The 19,428-nt window shown below is 39.0% G+C and overlaps 1 protein-coding gene across 2 annotated transcripts in view; it reads right to left on the bottom strand.

Moving 5' to 3' along the window:
* The window catches only part of xpo1 (exportin 1), a 37,549-nt gene extending 18,359 nt beyond the window's left edge, over window positions 1-19,190 (bottom strand). The window contains exons 1-3 of one of the 2 annotated variants that reach the window (XM_002939505.5): window positions 18,964-19,190; window positions 5,509-5,640; window positions 4,686-4,787 (exon numbers count right to left, since the gene is read on the bottom strand). In XM_002939505.5, the coding sequence (XP_002939551.2) occupies window positions 4,686-4,787; window positions 5,509-5,634 (228 nt within the window). In that variant the 5' untranslated portion in view covers window positions 5,635-5,640; window positions 18,964-19,190. Of the gene's footprint in view, window positions 1-4,685; window positions 4,788-5,508; window positions 5,641-18,438 lie in introns of both variants that reach the window. The other variant, XM_004914701.4, reaches the window with a different exon arrangement.
* Window positions 19,191-19,428: the final 238 nt, after the last annotated feature.

The raw sequence follows: 19,428 nt of genomic DNA, 5'->3' as shown, positions 1-19,428 counted from the left end.
AGAAATAAAATAAAATCTGTAAGGAAAATATAAAAAGTGGCAAATGCGATTAAACAACGACAAAAACAAAGTTATTCTCTTGTCCAAGAACTACTTACAATTACTCGCAATATGCTTTTAAGATCCTCAGTGTTATTGGTTAACCAAACCACAGAGTTAAAAGTTTTTTTTTACTTAAAATGGGTTTAACTCTGAACATAGCATAACTAAAGTAATTAAAATGACCAATACCTGAAAGGTAAACTTTTCAAACAAATACAATGAAATTTAGATATGTTTGACTTAGAATAAAAGTTCACCCTGTAAAAAGGTTAGTCATAGAAAAACTTAGATATAAGTTCAACCAAAGGGATCATGCTTTGTAAGGTTTAGATTTAGCTGTGTTATATCATGCATTTGCTGTTGCAAGAGGGAGAATCCAGGACTGTCCCCATTATTTTAACTTTGGCCACCCGTATGCTAGTACAAGATCTATGCAAAGGTATTGTTATTTTTCACTGCATTTGACTGTATCATTTATCTTCCACTGTAGTTAAAAAGCTAAAGTATATTAGCAGTTGCAGCCATTGATTCAAATTGGCATTTCATCAGGCTGCAGCCAGAAATGAAACAGTTTACGGACAATACTTAACTCATAAAAACTTGAGAATACTGAGAGCAGAAAGACCTTATCATAGGGATAATGCTGACATATTACTGGGGATTGTGGGAAAGCTGTACTGAATGTGTGTATTTATGGCCACTACAGAAAAGCTACATCAAGAATGCAAAGTTGGCCAGTTTAAATCCTGTAGCCCTGGCCCACTTTCTTCTGTGATCTGAAATTGCCAGGGTATAACATTAAAAGGAACTGTTCACTAGAGCAGTGGTTCCCAAAACTGTCAGGTTACTATCTAGTGGTACCTGGAGTAGAGGCTGGGGGATCCAGCTGAAGACTAACAAGGATGATATTTGATGGGTATGGTATCTGGTCTCTGCTACTCCCTTAAAGGAACAGTAACACTAAAAAATGAAAGCTTTAAAGTAATAAAAATATAATGCACTGTTGCCCTGCACTGGTAAAACTGGTGTGTTTGCTACAGTAACACTACTATAATTTATATAAGCAGCTGCTGTGTAGCCACGGGGGCAGCCATTAAAGCTGGAAAAAAGGAGAAAAGGCACAGGTTACATAGCAGATAACAGATAAAACAATATTGTATTCTACAGAACTGTGCCTTTTCTCCTTTGAATGGCTGCCTCCATGGCTACATAGCAGCTTATTTATATAAATTATAGTAGACTTTCTGAAGAAAACACACAACTTTTACCAGTGCAGGGCAGCAGCACATTATATTTTAGTTACTTTTAAACACTTTCATTGTTTAGTGTTACTGTTCCTTTAAGGTAATTTAGGGAGGGATTAGGGGTTTAGCATGTTATTTTTGCTGTCCTAGATATTCTTAGAGCTATGAATGATACAATATTATGACAACTTTACTTATTATGGCTTACCAGGCACCTGGATATACTGCCAACACATCACAGTTCAGTTGTGCAAACTAAATAAAATTTAATGTTATACTGAGCATTGTTTAACATAAAGCCTTTGAGTAAGGTAGAGGTAACTTTTTTCCAAATTAACAGCAACATGGATAATTAAAGAACCAGTAACATCAAAAACAAACTGAAATACCATATTTCTGTGCTTACCAGCAAGAGTTACGCTTTTAATTCAGTTTGATATCGGATAACCCCAAGTTATCTGCTTTCAAACTGCCTGTTTTAAGGTGGCCATACATGTGGCGATCTGACTGTTTCGTGCGACCCTCGGTCGCACGAAACATCGTCAGATGTGCCACACACCATTCAGGGCTGAATCGGCAGGTAAGGAGGTAGAAACAATAGGATTTCTACCTCCTTCTGCCGATTCAGCTCTGAAGGGAGATTTTGATCAGGCGCCTTCTATGGCGCCCGATCAAAATTTTCCAACTGGTCCAATCGGCGAGTCGGCCGATATCAGCAGGTTCCTGCGATATCGGTCGACTCGCCGACATACCATACACGCACCGAATATTATCGGTGCGTGTATGGCCACCTTTAGTATTATGGTAGCCAGATGAAATGCTAGTGATCACTACTCATTTCCATTGATAGTAACTGAAGTATCGCTTCAGTTCAGTTTGTGATGGAGACTGGCACACCACTTACATAATGACTGAACTTCTAATATTAGAAATAAAATTTATATGATTTGTAAATCACAAAATGCACTTTTTGGTGTTACTGTCCCTTTAAATCAGAACTAGCATATCTAGTAAAAAGCAATTTCTAAGGATAAACTGGTGGCATGGTGTAAGCATCCTTCAGGTTATTCAAATGTGTAAGATTTAGGATGGCCAAAATGCATTTTTAGAACAGGTCCACTGCAAGTCAATTCACTACAAACAGAATGTAACCCCTCTTCTACGTTGCCTTTTTTTTCTTCTATGCAAAAATAAGTCATGAACGCGCTGGATTTTTGCAATCAAATGGGATTTTACGAAAGGGACAGTATATCCCAATATATACACCTTTGCTAAATATAAGTACAAAAAAAATGTGATGTGTTTTTTTTTTTGAGTAGGCAAATACTAGCCTTATTCATTAAGCTCAGGTTAAAAAAGGGTGTACAATGGTCCTTTAATCTCCAGTAGGGCCTGGCCATTCTGAACAAACCTACAGATCATACTTCACCTACAGAAATAGCTTAAGATATAAAGGATTAATTATTATGAACCAGTGTGCCACAATGATTTCCACCCTCTAAAGTGAGTAACAATAGCTGCATAATTCTCAATGTCCAAAATGGGGCAGTAAACAAGCCCCTTGGACATTAATGTGAAGGACTTGGTAGCCTAAGAAAAGGAGAGAAAAAAATTGCTAGCAAGTGAATTGGAAACAGCACTAATTGCTTTGTGTGACATATGGCTAGTGGGCATACAGCCTGGATTTCACTTACAAAGAGGGGGTAACCAAGACATTAGCAGAGTGGTTCATAAACAAGTGTTCACCCAGTGGGACAATCAGAGAAGGATTTGCTAACTTGTGGGATTAAGTATTTTATATATCCATGTGTTTTCTATAAGCTAGAAAGAAAGTGAACAGGGGAATTAAGGCAACAAAGTATTGAGACAGCAAGGATTCACTGGCAACAGCAAATCTAAAATTCCAAGAAAATGCATGAGAATGATCCCTATGGCAGAAATTTCTAGACATCCTCACATTATTGCACAGAAACCCCCAATCCTCCCGCCTCCCACGAAACAAAACAATTGATGAACAGAATTCAGTTAAAGGGAATGAAAAGGGTAGACCTTGTGGAGGCCTGCCGTCAAAGCCTAGCTGTGTCAGTTGCACAGGAAGACACCCCTTTTCTTCCTATTACAAGCAATCAACATAATGGAACAGTATGATTAATATCATGTAGTGTTAACAGCTTTATAAATAAATTACAAAAAAAAAAAACGCATAAAAAGCCAAATGTAATAGTGCAGAAATTTTAGCACCAAATCATTTGCAGTTTATGTAAATTTAAAGTTCTTTACCTTTTGCTTTCTTTCTGTTCCGCTAATGTCATTTTTTCACAAGACAATTGAGTTTTTTTTAAAATTACTGTTGGTAAATCAACTAAAACATTAGTAATGTCTGTCAGTATGAAGAGCAAAAAAATGACCAAGCAAGCAAATACTGTTAACTAAGGTAAGTACTTTGAGGAAGTTCTTAAAAATGTGATTTTCTTCACTAGCTTAGAACACAAAGTGTAAGGAATTGTGTTTGAAAATACGGAGATCCTACCACAAAAGCAGCGAAAACTGCAAATTAATTTTGTGCGCAAAATTAATGTACGTTTAACAACAGGGAACATGAGGATGCTGTTTCAGCATACAGAATTTGATAAATATGGGATACTTAAAAACTGCACTACAATAAAACTAGAAATGCTAAACCATTTAACTTAGAATTGATTTAGCAAAAAATAAAAAAAACTAAATATGCAAGAGGTGCCAAAGACAATATCTGTTACTTCAATAAGTGCTGAGCATTTCTAAAAGTGTCTAATTTTTAGCCAGGTCAGTGCATAATGAAAATGGGTGCCTAATATTTCCAAGCTGATACTAAATAGAAAGAAAATACTAACCCATAACAAAAACATTTTCAGTTACTTTAGTAAGTATTGTTATTTTGTGGCAAACTGTTGCATGCATAATAAAGCTCCCAAAGAGGAAAAATACCCTTAAACTTAAAGAATGTGACAATCTACAAATGTAGGAATAAAGTTGGCTAAACAAGCACCTGGATAGATGAAATAATTACAGTCATGTATTTAAACCTCCAAGTATGCAACCAAGTTTGTATGTTTGAATTATTATATAGAGACAATTTTCTCAGTTCTGTTGAGAGGGCAGTATAAGATGTACCCACTTAGGGGTTTCTTTTCAGACATGGTCATAAAAATGCAAACTATTGTCTAAAATTTAACGTAGAATTTTTGTTTTAAATTATTTTTCCCCCTCATTCTCAGCAATCGACAAAATTTTACACCCTGCAAATCCAAATAATAAAAGGCTACATCTGAGTAAATAGATACCTTCCTCAAAGTTAAACGAGAAAACATTAAAAGGACAAAATTTAAACATTAAAAAAAAACCCATAATTGGTCTTACTTTGGTGTTCATGTTCTGTGAGAACTCTAAGATTGTGTCAACTCTTGTCCATGCATCTGGGTGTTCTTTTAAGTGGGTCAAGACCTCCTGTGCCATTCTTTGCTACAAGAATTAAAGAAAAGACTTTAGCAGCTCCAATACAAACACATAAGTGTTTTTGACTTTGCTCACCAACCCAAACCTATCCAATGTTCAATAGTTTAAAATTATTTGTGAATGTAATTTTAAATTTTTCAGTGGAGGACCCATTAAAATAAAACATCTGCTATTTAACTGAATCTAAAATCAGTAGCTTTTAGCAGCACCATTCGCAAGACTCAGCTACCGCCAACTGGCTTCAATTTGTGTTGCAGAAAGTACCACCTGATGTTTGGTTATGGAAACATATTATATAAAAAAGAATGAACCATAAATCAGGCACTGATTTGCATTACTCTACTACATATTTATTTTTAAACCCAGGCTTTCTCCACCCAAAAATATTTTTTTGCCTAATAAAAGCAAATATAACTAAGCAACAGTCCAACATACATAAAATATTTTCAAAGGTTATCCTTTGCTGAAACAGCGAAAACAATGTATATGGGCAAATATAACATTAAAACTATTGACAATTTGTTAACACACATTGAAAAACTCTTAAAATGACATTCTTTCAATATGCAAAGAAAGAAAAAGGCTTAAAGAGGTATTCCACCCAAAACCTAAAAAAATAGATCCCACACAAATATTTATACAGCTATCAGCAAACTTTTTCAGTTTGTCATTAAGTACTGTTTATTAAGGCATATAATATAGGAACATGAAATGAAGATAAAATTACCTGTGCTCCTTCCCCATGATATAAACAATTCACCACATTGTCCAACAGGTTGATGTCCAGTTTCTGGCTGAAATCCAGCAGCTGTCGAGCTGCATGGTCCGCTAACATGGTCATAATTGCTGGCATAGATTACTAAAATATAACATTAAAATTTAACATTAGTGTAATCATTTAAAGTCAATGTGAGTTTTTACAATCTAAACATGATATATTAGGTGCTGTCCAATCCATTAAGTGCTGTCCAACTGGCGGCCCGCGGGCCGACTCCCCTCTGTGTGGCCCCCCCCACCTGTCTGGCTGCTTTGATGGCTTACCTATGTGGAAGCTTTAAATGGTATCAGTACTGAGATTAACTGGCCCCCTGCATGGTTCTCACCTCAGATTCAGGCTGTAATCCCTCTGTATTGTTTAAACATGTAATCCTCTGTGTTGTTCACACCTTTTAGTTTTTGCATTGCTCACCCTCTGCAGTGTTCACACCTCAGGCTCAGGCAGAGTAATCACCCACATTGTTCTCCTGTTCACACCTCAGACATTGTATGTACTGCCTGGAATATGCTGCCTGTGTATATGGCACACACAGACAGCATAGGGTAGGCATAGTGTGGCACATAGGCAGCATAGTGTAGGCAGAGTATGGCACACGCAGACAGCATAGGGTAGGCATAGTATGACACATAGGCAGCATAGGGCAGGGAAAGTATGGCACACACAGGCAGCTAAGGGCAGGCAGAGTATGGCACACACAGGCAGCATAAGGGAGGCAGTGAGGTGAACCTGGTAGGGGTTTGTTCTGGGAGTTTGTTAGCAGTTGGAAATAGCCATTTAATGGTCCCTAAGGTGTGTAATTATGTGCTGGGGGTTGCTGTGCTATCCACAGGGGAAGGGGAGGCATATTGATTTAAGGGTGTGTCTTAATATGACATAATATAATTCTTTCATATATGAATAACTGTTGATATCCCTGCAGTGAGGACCAAGCATTTGGGTCTTTGCTGCACTACCACCATTGTGATTAAATGGGTGTGGTTTGAAGTGGGTGTGGTTCAAAAAAGGGGAGTGGTCAAAACTGGCTTCTATTAGTGGCCCTCCACCATGTATGCTAGAGAAATTCCGGCCCTCGGCACCGCAGAAGTTGGACAGCACTGTATTAGGTAATAGAAATGCAATCTTTCACATACAACAAGACATTTTATAATATGCACCCAATAAATGGATTGCAGAAAGCATATGTCATATGCTCTATAACACTAATGTAAACATTTCCACTGCAAGGGAAACAACATTTTTCAAAGTGGTAAAAGAAAAATATTTTTTTTAATTACAAAACTATAAAAGAAAAGTGTAACCAAAACATTTTATGACATAAGACTAAGAGTTAACCATACATACAAGGAGAAAACTCGGAAGCCGCACACACAGGTCTTATGCAAAAAGTAAAATATTTAATATTGCCAGGAGAGTGAACTAACGATTCAGCTGTTACACCAGCCTTTGTCAAAGTGTCATACACACACACATATATATATATATATATATATATATATATATATATATATATACATACATACATACATACATACATACACACATACATACACACTACTCCTTTCAAGCCTTGTAGCATTTCTATAATGCTGTAGGTTACGAGAAGTAGTTTCTGTTTTTAAACAGGCTATTGGCTCTGTTCAGACTGCTCCTGCGTCAGCTCTACCAGGCACTGCATCGGCCTGTGTGCAGACACACACAGAGTGAATTAGGGGGAGGAATAACGCAATTATGCATTTTTGTGCCGCAAGCCACTTCACGTGTCTACACAGGCCAACACACTGCCGGCACACAAGTAAACTGCAATGCAGACAAAGAAGCAAACCATGCAGAGCCGATCAGCTGTTTCCTGGTCAGCATTCATATGTATTGGCTAAACAAAACTGAAAGACAGCGGCATAAGAGCAAGAACTGCCCTCCTGCCCCTCCTATCGCAATTATCAACTTTTAATGAACATATCTGTGTATGATTTACATTTTTAGCATATATTATATATATATATATATATATATATATATATATATATATATATATATATATATATATATATAGCTGCTGTAGATAACTGTAGTGGTTACACATAAGGCAGAACAGCAGCCAAGCATCTGCTAAAAATCATACTCAAACTTTACTCTGCCTGTATTAGGACATGGTTTATACATTCATCTAAAAGGATAACCAAGATGATGTAATATAGCTCTGAACTATATCACACTTTGTTGCTTTTATTGAATGGGATCTACTTGTTTTTTTCTCTTCAAAAGTCACATACAGAAACACAAAGTGTTCCCATTGGTCAAACAGTCAAAGAGTTGGAATGCTTGTTTGCATGTATAACAAACTTTTGAATGAAGCATGACAGACAGGATTAGGTGTGTTTACTCAGCAAGGAAAATGGCACAAATTCACAATTGATCAGTACAATACATCTAACTACCTGAAAAATCACAAGGAGTAATATGAAAAATGTATTTTCTTCTAAAACAATTCTTGTATGCGTCATTGCATGGTAAAGGAATCATTGAGACTCTCAACAAAAAATGGGTGTTATGGTAAGATTCCATTAATACTATAATCCATACTATATGGGGGTATGGTCTTCCTTTGAGAGGGAGGAAGCTGCCATACAGAGTACAAAATAAGAGTTTTGTGCTGCTCCGCCAGCAGAGAAATAATCCAATACCCCATAGTATAAGCACTGACATCAATGGCATCCACCTGTCAGTGGCAACAACTTATTTCCTTTCTGACAAGCTGTGGCAGTGACTTTAGATATATATTTAGTAACGGCACAACAGCAGGTTTGTGCACCTTTATGCCACTGCTACTCCAAGGTTTTTGTCTGATGAGCAATGAGTGGGAGGCTTATGCCCCACATCTAGAAAAATAACAGGCTTTTTCCTGCTGGTTTGCTGAGATGGGACTATAAGAAACTGAACAGAGTCCAAAAGAACACCCAAGGGATAAATTGGAGGTCCATATAATGCATCACCTCCTTTGCTTGTTGTAATGTGTTGGTGCTATATAAATAACAGAGATTACACATCATCCACCTCAATTCCTGCCCTAGTGGAACTAACAATCTAAGATCTGTATCACATTCATGCACACTAGGAGCCAATCAGAAATGTGGGAGTAGCCAGAGTACATGGAGGAAGACCATGCAGACACAGGGAACCCATACAAACCACTTAATCAGAGCCAGGATCAACACAGGACCACAGTTTAAATGAATAAGCATACATATCCCTACATATGAAAAGTGAAACATATATGTATGCGTTTAACTAAAGCTGATATTCAAAGTTATTTGTAAAACGTTCAGGTTTTATATTTTTGTTTAAATTTGTGTAACTAAAGCCAGAACCTGTTATATTTTCTGCATTCCTGCTTCAAAAGCTTGAAACAACGTAGCAGAAGCCTGTCAGTTGATTTCTGCTACATTGTTTCACAAATCAAAACAAGTAAAAGAAAACACTAATTTAAATTGCAATTTACAAAAATCTTTTAAACTCTTAATGGATAATTTAGGGATGCACCAAAACCACTATTGTAGGATCCTGCCAAACCCCAAATCCTTTGATTGAAAAATATGGCCGAATATCGAACCTGAATTTGCATATGCAAATTAGGCTAAGGAAGGGGTAAGGAAAAATGCGCAGTGAAAATTTTACAACTTTCCATGTTTATGTGACGAAAAGTCATATGATTTAAAGGATTCGGTTTGGCCAGAGGCATGGATGAGGTTGAACACAAATCTTGACCAAATCCCAAACCAAATCCTGGATATGGTGCATCCCTAGTATAATTAATTAATGTATACCAGAATGTTTTTTTTTTTTTCCATAAAATAAATGTAGATCCCTGTTTTTATGTTGCTGCAAATCTGTTTTGTATATTTCATTCACAACTGGCTCCCTTGTATTCCATACAAAACTCCCAGAATTAGAGAACAATATTTTGATAAAATACAATGCATGATTCATTCTAATTTTAACCAGAGGGCAATTCATAATAAATGTACTTTTAACATATATTAATGTTTTTGTGCAGATGTCCCTGCAGGTGGCCATACACGTTCAGATTTTTGTCTTCTTCTGACAAACGTTCGGATCACGATCGTATGTTTAAATGCAAGAATTCGTTAGAGTAGGATAAAGCCCTAAAAATAAATCGGAGGATGTTCTAAACATGAAAGACACCAAACATATGAGTGTGACTTCCGTTTTAGGTCCCCCAAAGATTTGGTCAATGCACGCACAGATTTTATCATTATCCGACCAAAACTGTCTAACCTGGCAATACACAGGCAAGCACTAGCCACAGCTTTAGCCATTCCATGCTAAAGTGCAAGCTTACTAGACTATGTATGGGGGGGGGAGGGGGTTGGAATGTAATACATATTTCCTAACAAGTGTGCAAACAAAATACACTAACAGAGAGAAAGTTACTGTATAAGATTTCCATTTAAAATAAATAAATGAAGTATGAGTATGGCACAAGTCATAACTGTATTTCAGGCAAAGCATGTCAGGTTTTTGAGTTATTTGTTTATATAACTGGTATTAAAAGTAGTATTTCCTTTTCTATTCTCTGTCCTGGTGGCTCTGAAACAATGTAACCCAAGGCAGCAGACTGACATACCTGTCTTGCTGGAGAAGGCTGGCTTTTGCAACATTGTTTAAAAAGAAACAACCAGGAGTTCAGCAAATGCAGATTTCAATAGCAATTACATTTACAAATAACTTTTAAAGCACTACAAATTTTAAATAAATTCATATTGGAAAGTTGCTTATCATTATGTTTTCTTTTATTAGGCAAAATTATTTGAGGTTGACATGTCCTTAAAGATACATTTAAGATAAAATGTAAATGTTTTCTTTTAGTAGTCTTAAAGAATTAGTAAGCCTTTTATTTTAAAAATAACTCTAAACTTCTCCTTGCATGCAGATTTGTTTCTCTATTATAAGCAGTTGAATTGCAGTTCTTTATTGGACTTTCATCCTTGTCAAAGAGGTGCCTACTACACATGCCTGATTAATTGGAGCAGAGGCAGTAAGCATGCCCAGTAAGCACCCCTTTGAGGTCTTCATGGTGAAAGTTCGGCATGGCTTTTCTTTTTGTATGTAACAAGCAATAATTATGGTCTTTAGCTGGCCATACACATGGCGATCTGACGATGTTTCGCACAAAACATCGTCAGATCCGCCACACACCATTCAGGGCTGAATCGGCAGGTAAGGAGGTAGAAACAATAGGATTTCTACCTCCTTCTGCCGATTCAGCATGAAGGGAGATCTTGGTCAGGCGCCTTCTATGGCGCCCGATCAAAATTTTCCAACTGGTCCGATCAGCGAGTCGGCCGATATCAGCAGCTTCCTGCGATATCGGTCAACTCGCCGACATACCATACACGCACCGAATATCATACGAAACGAGGTGTATAGCCACCTTTAGTTGAGATTTCCTTCTATGAGGCACAAATATGTAAATACCTGACTAAGGTTATGTTTCATTTTTGCTGAAAGTAAATAAATTTGAATAAGTAATAATTTTGCATAGGTGAATATATCTTAATAAAACATAAGTGAAAGATCCTATAAAATATTTACATGACCCATTGATACTTGTGCATAATGAATTCTATACCCTTTACTTTAACAATAATAGATATAAAAAGTCACCTTGGAATTTCATGACCTTTCTAAAAAGCAACGTGCCTGCTGCCTCATATATATGCTCATGTAACTGCATGGTGAGTATACAGAGTCCCAACTGCACAAACTGATCCAGCTTTCACAAAGAGAAAGTAGTTACCAGTATATGGATTTGGTTTCATTGCTTTAGGACCATGACATGTGTCCTGTCATGATTTTTCTCGGGATAAAAAAAATTTAAACAAAAAACAACAACTGCAACAGTAGTGCAACTACAGAGACTAGAGAGTGCAGCAGTAGTGTCCACTGTAAGAGATATATCACATGCCAACCACTGGGCCTTGCACCAAGGATTTAACAGCTTGTACTCCTAACAGGGATTCCCAACCTTTCTTACTCATGAGCCACAGTTAAATGTAAAGAGACTTGGAGAGCAACACAAGCAGCATAAAAGTTCAAGGAGGTGCCAAATAAGGGCTAAGATTGGCCATTAGGTAGCCTCTATGCACACTATCAGCTTACAGGAGGCTTTATTTGGTAGTAAATCTGGTTTTTATTCAACCAAAACACAACCGGGTTTGAGGTCACTGGGAGCAACATCCAAGGGGTTGGTGGGCAACAAGTGAGCTCACGAGCCACTGGCTAACAACATGCACAAACCTCAAGCCGTAGCTACAGAAGGACAGCAAAGAAATACCAAGGACTACTAGTTATATTGTCTTTAGGCTGGAGGATTACTGGATGGTAATGGTAAGTACAAAAGACATAACAGTTAACATGTACATATAAACAATAAACAAAAATTGTTTGCAGTTACATTGGATGAGGATTGGAGACACTAGGGGGAGGACCCTTCGCAAGAGCTTACATTCTAGAAGGTTAAAAGGGATCTCATGACCAGCCAGGCAGAGAGATGGTAGCAGCAAAGATACAGCTAATGGCACAAGAGGAAATTTTTACCCAGCTAAAAAGAGCCTGAAATCACCCTCTGCTGCCTCCTTAAAAGGATACGGTCATGATTTTTAAGGCATACTTTTTATTTCTAGATGCATCTATTACACTGTTTACATAGCAAATAATTCATTCTACCAACAAATGTATTTTTTTTTTGTTTATTGTATTTTTAGTAATATTGGTGCATAGGCGCCATCTCAGTGCATTGTGCCAGACTCTGAGCTTTCAGCAGGAGCCAGCAATACACATTAGAACTGCTTTCAGGTATCCTATTATTTCTCCTACTCCCATGTAACTGGAGGAGTCTCAAGCCAGACTTAAGGTCCCCATACACGGGCAGGTTGAAGCTGCAGATATTGGTCCCTTGGACCGATTCCAATTTTAGGCCAGATATTGGTCGGCCAGGCCCCTCGTTTCTGCCCCTACACAGGCAGATAAGCTGCCGAATAGAAAATTCAGTCGGATCGGGGACCGCATCGGCTCGTTGATGCGGTCCCAGAACCGACTGCCCCTTGCCGCCAATATTTAACTACACGCTCCCCGATATCGGCCACCCGTTGGTGGGGATATCGGGTGCAGATCCGCTCGCTTGGCGATCTCGCCAAGCGAGCGGATCTTAGCGTGTATGGGGACCTTTAGATGTCTTACTGCGATCTTGCTACATTCCCATTGTTCTTCTGATCAACTGCTGGGAGGGGGGGGTGATATCACTCCAACTTGCAGCGCAGCAGTAACGTGTGACTGAAGTTTATCAGAGCACGGGTCACATGGCTGTGGCACCCTAGGGAAATGAAGAATATAGCTAGCGCCGTGTGAAATTTCAAAATTAAATATATAAAAAATATGTCTCTGAAAAATGCAGGATTCTGCTGGAGAAGCTCTATTTCTTTTTTTAAAAAAAACATGTTTTCCCATGGCAGTATTCCTTTAAATGGGAAACATTTAACAGGCACTTTTAGTATTTCCCATTATTTTACAGACAGCTGAAAAGCACTCCACTGGGCATGGGAAGTTACTTAAGACTTGGCACTGAACTTTGTAACAACCCTGATCTGGTCCAAGTATGCCTGGGATGAAGTGAGAAGGTGGAAGTTGTACTTTCTAAGGAAAACTACCCCAAGCCTGGTGCAATTTTTAAGATAAGGAGTACTGCCCCAGCATTCCCCAGCTTCCAGTCATTTGAATAAAGGCGATACGGCGATGCAGGTGAAGTATCAGGGGAAGCGTCCACTATGCAGCGATCGATTGATTGAGCCTAGCCTGACTTCTTCCTATACAGAGGAAGGCTAGGTTTGATCAATCGATTGCTGCATAGTGGACGCTTCCCCTGATACTTTACCTGCATCGCCGTATCGCCTTTCTTCAAACGACCGGAAGCCAAATTTTAACAGGTATTTTGTACTACAGCATTCAAAATAATAAATGGTTTGTAGGATAGGGCAATTATTGGGGCAGGGTAGAATAGATTTTTTAGTGTTACTTTTCCTTTAAGGTGGCCATACACCTTAAGATACTCTCTTGATAAAGTCATCAAACAAGCAGATCTTTCTCCTGATATGTCCACCTAAGGTGGGGATATCAAGCTAAGTTGATTGCCTGGACAAAACGCTAAACAACTGGATTACTATGACAAGTATAGAGCTATCTGAGCAATGACTGCATCAATGATCCGATACACCCCAGTCAGATAGGAAAAACCAGACCCACCCAATCAACACCTACTCATTTTTCTGCCAGATATTGGTCAGGAAGGCCTACTGGGGGTCCCCTATACACTGGCAGATAAGTTAAGTTCTGAAGGACATGAATCAGTAGTTTAAATCTGCCCCTGTATGGCCACCTTTATGGTAGTGGCACATAAAAGTGCCATCCCAATTGCCGGTGGGATGGCATACACATTGCTTCAGTCGCTCGAGGTTGCCTTGCAAGGACTTGTGACTTTGGAAAACTGAAGAGACTCATATGCCATCCTACTAACGATTTACATTCTTGCTGGTGGGATTGCATGTTGGGGAGATTAGTCCCTCGCAATAGTGAAGGTTAGTCGCCCATGACTAGCTTTTCCACTGGGTATCTGTAAACAAATTTCCAGTCTTTGATGCACAACTGAGAAATTTGTGACCACATACTCATTTTCATCTGAGACTTAAGGTGGCCACCAGTTTTAATGTGACCTGCCAAATATGTAAAATTTAAAATTTTCGTTGTTAATTAAATTTGTCCATTTGAATTGCAGGGCCAAGCAGGTAGCTACTCACAGTTTTTCTAGCTTCAACTAGACAATAATCACTTGAAATGGTTGAAATCGTTAATGAACAAATCCTACTTTTACATGATAGTTTAAGATAAGCTTGCTCCTACAATAACGAAAAGATCTGGCATGGCCAGCTTAAGGTAGAGTTCCATGTCTGGACAGACAGCCAAAAGATCCATTTAATACACTTTTAGGAAAGCAGAAAGCTAATCAAGAGTAAACAGTACAGTAGCCCCCCCCCCCCCCCAAAAAAAAAACCTGTGGTCAGTTTTACTTTTACTACTAGCAATATTATCTTATACATATCTTTCTATTTAGGGAACTTAACCAAAAAATGTTCAGACTTTTATGTATATAAGCAACTTTGTGTTGCTCAAGATATGGAGTAAATCCTTTAATGCATACGTGTCATACATGCATGAAAAGATGGTTTTAACAATCTCCAAGTTTAAAATCTAGAATGCTAAAATGTAAATATGCATTGAGCCCAAACTTATATAGTAAAAAGTCCATGTAACTCTAAGGCTAATGCCACAATGGCGTATTCTCAGCAAGCCGAAAAACGCTTGCCAAGAATACATCCCGCTACTGTAAATTTAGCCTACCATGTGCCTGCACCCGAATGAATGAAATACGGTCGGGTGCAGGCACATGTAGCTGATATTTGCCAAAAAACGCGAGACTTCATATTTTCATCGGATATCAGCTACACGTGCACCTGCACCCGAGCATATTTCATTCATTCGGGTGCAGGCACAGGTAGGAGCGTAGGGCACGATTTTCGGCAAGCGTTTTTTTCGTCTTGCCGAAAATATACGCCATATGCTAAGTGTGGCATTAGCCTAAGACAGTGATTTCCAACCAGTGGTTTGTAAGCAACATGTTTCTCACCACCCCTTTGATGCTGCTAATCACAGTATGTATTTGGCACCCCCAAAGAACTTTTCTCATGCTTGTGTGGCTCACCAGCACTTTTTACAAGTAAAGATAGGTTGGGGGATCTCTGCTCCAAGAAATGCTGTCAAAACAAGTCTTTCGAGGCACAGTCCTCACACAGATAGCCAACAGTCACTCAACTAGAAAACACCATAATAAAAGTATAGCCGTCAAGGGCAACATCAGACAAGTACTCCTGTTTGAGCCAGTGCCAGGTGAAACAAGGAGATCAAAACTAGCTTCAGCTCTGCTGTGGCAAATGATTGTTTTATTTATAGACAGCACATACACTCATTTACACAGCTCTTTACAACAAACAAAACACTGACAAAGAACAGACTCTGAAGCAGTAAGCTGAATGAAAGTGTTGCCAAATGACCATCTCAATTAAAGGTGACAGCCAATGCATGTCATTAGCACATGGACAAACAATACTGTCTGGGTAGTGAGGAACTGCATAAGGACTGGGATTCTTTTACTTGCCCAAATGTACTTGTTTACACTCTGTTTCATTATAAACCAACCCTACACATATTTAGCTTATGGAATAAATATCCAATGTTTTGTGGCCTGCTTTTGGCTCCCAGGACCCCATATGACTGGAGTTGTGCACACTAATATGCTGAATACCGGCAATTTAAAATTAAAAATTTTGCAACTATGCATGGACTGTGCAGAATAATGTAACCAGCAGCAGCTTACCAAGCCACAGAACACCATGCTTGCTTACAAAATAAGTGGTACATTTGTGGATTAATTATTACCCATCATACTAAAGCAGTGATAACATTTTTAGACTAACTTTGGGCATATCTTATACACCCAAAATTAATGGTATTGCAAAATAACCAATTCAATGTAAGTCAGACAACAAAACCTATACTGCTCACAAATAGCATACAACTATACTGCACCCAAAAATCCCCAGTGTGTATAGAATCTACACCAGCCAAAACGCAAACTGCATGATTCCTGGTATACATTTCTAAACCTGGTAGCTCTGCAGTACTTTGTCTTAAACTAAACGTGAAGGAGACTTTAAATACACCTATTATATAACCTGAATGTTAGAGCAAGCTTAAAGCTTACTCTGGTAATTCAAAATCTGAAGATCATAGAGCATAATGCAACTGTTCAAAGATGGCCACATTACATAAACACTCCTGTACTGGCTTTGCATTGGCAAAACACTTTACAACAAAAAACACTATACAACAAAAAGTGTATCAACTAAATTTCAAATTAGTTACATTATTTGCACGAACATACAATGTTCTACTTAATGACATAATTTTAGGAAATGTAGCTGTACAGATAAACCAGAAGTGCCAATACACTACAGGCAGGATGTAAAGGCATAGCATGCCTTAATTCCATTCCACTTAAGGCATTAAAGCAATATTTCCTACAGCATAAAAACTAGTTTAGCTTGTAGTTCTTAGTTATACTTTCAGTATTGGTAAACATCTCCTTTGCTCATTCACACATGACAAGGCAGCAGTGTTCTCAACAAGCACTATAAGCACTCGGGACCAAAGGCCACACAACTCCATTTCAGCTATAAAATTCTTAAAGCACAAGTTAAAAATGTTGAAGCAAAAGAAAAAAAAAAATCCACACATTACAATGCTAAGACAAAAGTATGATAGTTCACAAACTGAGTAGCATAGGCAGTATTTTTCATACAATCAGTTTAGGATGTGAACGATTCACTGTACAATACATTCTAGCAACATGAAAGGCTCACAGGGTCAAATATAAAGGCAATCATCCGGGTAGTAGTAGTAAAAGCCCTGCGCTATAGTGAGTCCATGTCATACATAGCAGCCTCTCCCAGCTGCCCCTCCCTCCTCAGCACGTGACATTCACAGACCTCTCCATACTATACACTAATATTTCTGGAAATTTCCACTCTACCAAGAACTGACTAAAAGAAAAGAAAAAAAACAGGAGCCCCAGTAAGTCGGACTGTGTCACCTAGATGAATACCTACTCCCCAAAGCACACCTACATTGCAACGGAAGTCCCCTTGAGACATGAGGCCTACTCATCCATGCCTTGTTAAGAGGAGGAGGAGGATTCATTCAAACAGAGGGGGCTGATCCGTCTCACTCATTTCACCCCCCCCCCCCCCCCTTTTGGTTTTTTGGGATAATAGCATGGGCCATGTAACTCATACATTCTAAAGGAGGGAGAATCACATTTTTCTCTTTACTGAAGTATTCACTAAACCTACGTGGACACACTTCATGCAGAATTACACAAACCAGTCTAAACAGTAGAAGAGGGGGCTAACACACAACAGGCACACTTATTAGATACACAATGGTGTAAATACTTTGTTTCTTTTTTTGAGGGGGGGCAGTCACATGGAGATCAGTAGCTGGTTTTGGTACTGGCAACAGCAAAACAGCTTTCATGGAAAAAGCAGGAGTAAAAGATAAAACTACCATTTTTTATCCGATTACTTCCCAAAACCAGTAACAGCAACATTATTGCAAGATAAAAAAACATCATGGATCTTACATGCTGAAGATTTTCCCAGACTACAACTCAAAGCTTGCATCCAAAACATTAAAACAACAACAATAACATAATTTTGAAAGCAAAGCAGAACCCTAAAGTAACCAATAACTATGTTAAAGTCTTTGAAGCTGAATGAGAAAAAGGTAGGTGTAACAAGGCAAGCTGCTGCACTCCAGTTCCCAGCATTCCCTGACAGCCAGAGCTCAGGTGAAAGAGAAAAGAACCCTTGTTACAACACATAAAGGATCTGCTTAAAAATTGGTTCTTCAAGTCTGTAGTTAAAAGAAAAAATAAGTTATCATTCCTAAACATGTTACAGCTTTATCAACTCTTTAATAAACAAATCATTTACACTCTTGTTTTCTCTCATACGTTTGTAGGGCGACCCAATGAGTTGGGTGAACCAACACTGCAGTCCTAAAGCTGTTCTTTAACTAGTTCTCACTTTCCCATCTGTGAGTTATAGTTCAACAACAGTTTCTGAGCTACATCTTGCACACACTCAGCAGAGCCCTTACACACACCAGCTAGGGCCTCATCCCAGTTGCACTTACCGAGAGCGGGGAGCTGCCTTCTCCTCAGCACAATACGAGAGAATGGGGCTGAACCACTTGAAGTAAAGGGGGAGCAGGAGGGTGACGGCTCAAACTGTATTTTGTTATTTTTCAGTAATCCACCAGAATATTCCCCCACAACGAATGATACACTTCTTACCAGTAGCGCACCCCCAGACACATGTACATGCGTGGGGCTGTGTATGGGCGGGTTACCCTTTCTCAGTAAGAATTTTACCACTCAAACGTATTGCTGCTTTATTGCCTTGGCAAAAAAAAAGGAATATAAATAATAATGTGTCCCAGTGAATGAGGGACACGGCCCAAAAGCAATGAGATGAAGGGGAAGCAGGATTAGATCCGTAGGCCCAGGCAGGGGGCTTGCTCTTCACACCCACTGGAGGAGGAAAATGTAAATACTGGGGGTGTAATTAATGGACGGGCTTGCTTTTTCACTGCTGGCGCTAGTAGTCCTCAGTCGGGGCCCTTGCACATTGTACAGGACGAAATCCTTTCTGTTGCTACCTGTTGTTTAGCCCTCCAACGTAAACGCGCGGAGCAGCAGGGCTTGGAGGCTGGAAAGAGGCGCTTCTTCAGCTCTAATGCCACACACTAACAACCGGCTGAAACCGGTTCAGACTGGGACATTCCATCTCCGTTGAGTTCTCAAGCCCATGGCGCCGCCGAGCGTTTGGAAACCTGTGCAACTCCTCCCAGCAGAGCGCCTGATTGGCCCAGGTCTGTTCGCGTGAATTCGGCTATTGGTCGGGGGTGGCGTCCGTCAATGTCTGCTTGAGCCGCCCCTTTTCTCTTTTTTATTTTTTTTTAAGGCCTTTGCCGCGAAGTGCCTGTGGAAGGCGGAGTGGGATGGAGCGATGACGATGTAGGGATGCTATTGAATTTTGATTGGTGGAGAAAGGATGCCAGTCAAGGGGCAAGGTTTGGTTACCGTAGAAACAGGACCAGTTTCCCCGCCAATGTGCTGTTTGA

This window comes from Xenopus tropicalis, chromosome 5 (genome assembly GCF_000004195.4).
Source record: "Xenopus tropicalis strain Nigerian chromosome 5, UCB_Xtro_10.0, whole genome shotgun sequence".
Taxonomy (NCBI): Eukaryota; Metazoa; Chordata; class Amphibia; order Anura; family Pipidae; genus Xenopus; species Xenopus tropicalis.
The sequence above is the reverse complement of the archived record's forward strand: the minus strand, read 5'-3'. Positions and strand labels throughout refer to the sequence as shown.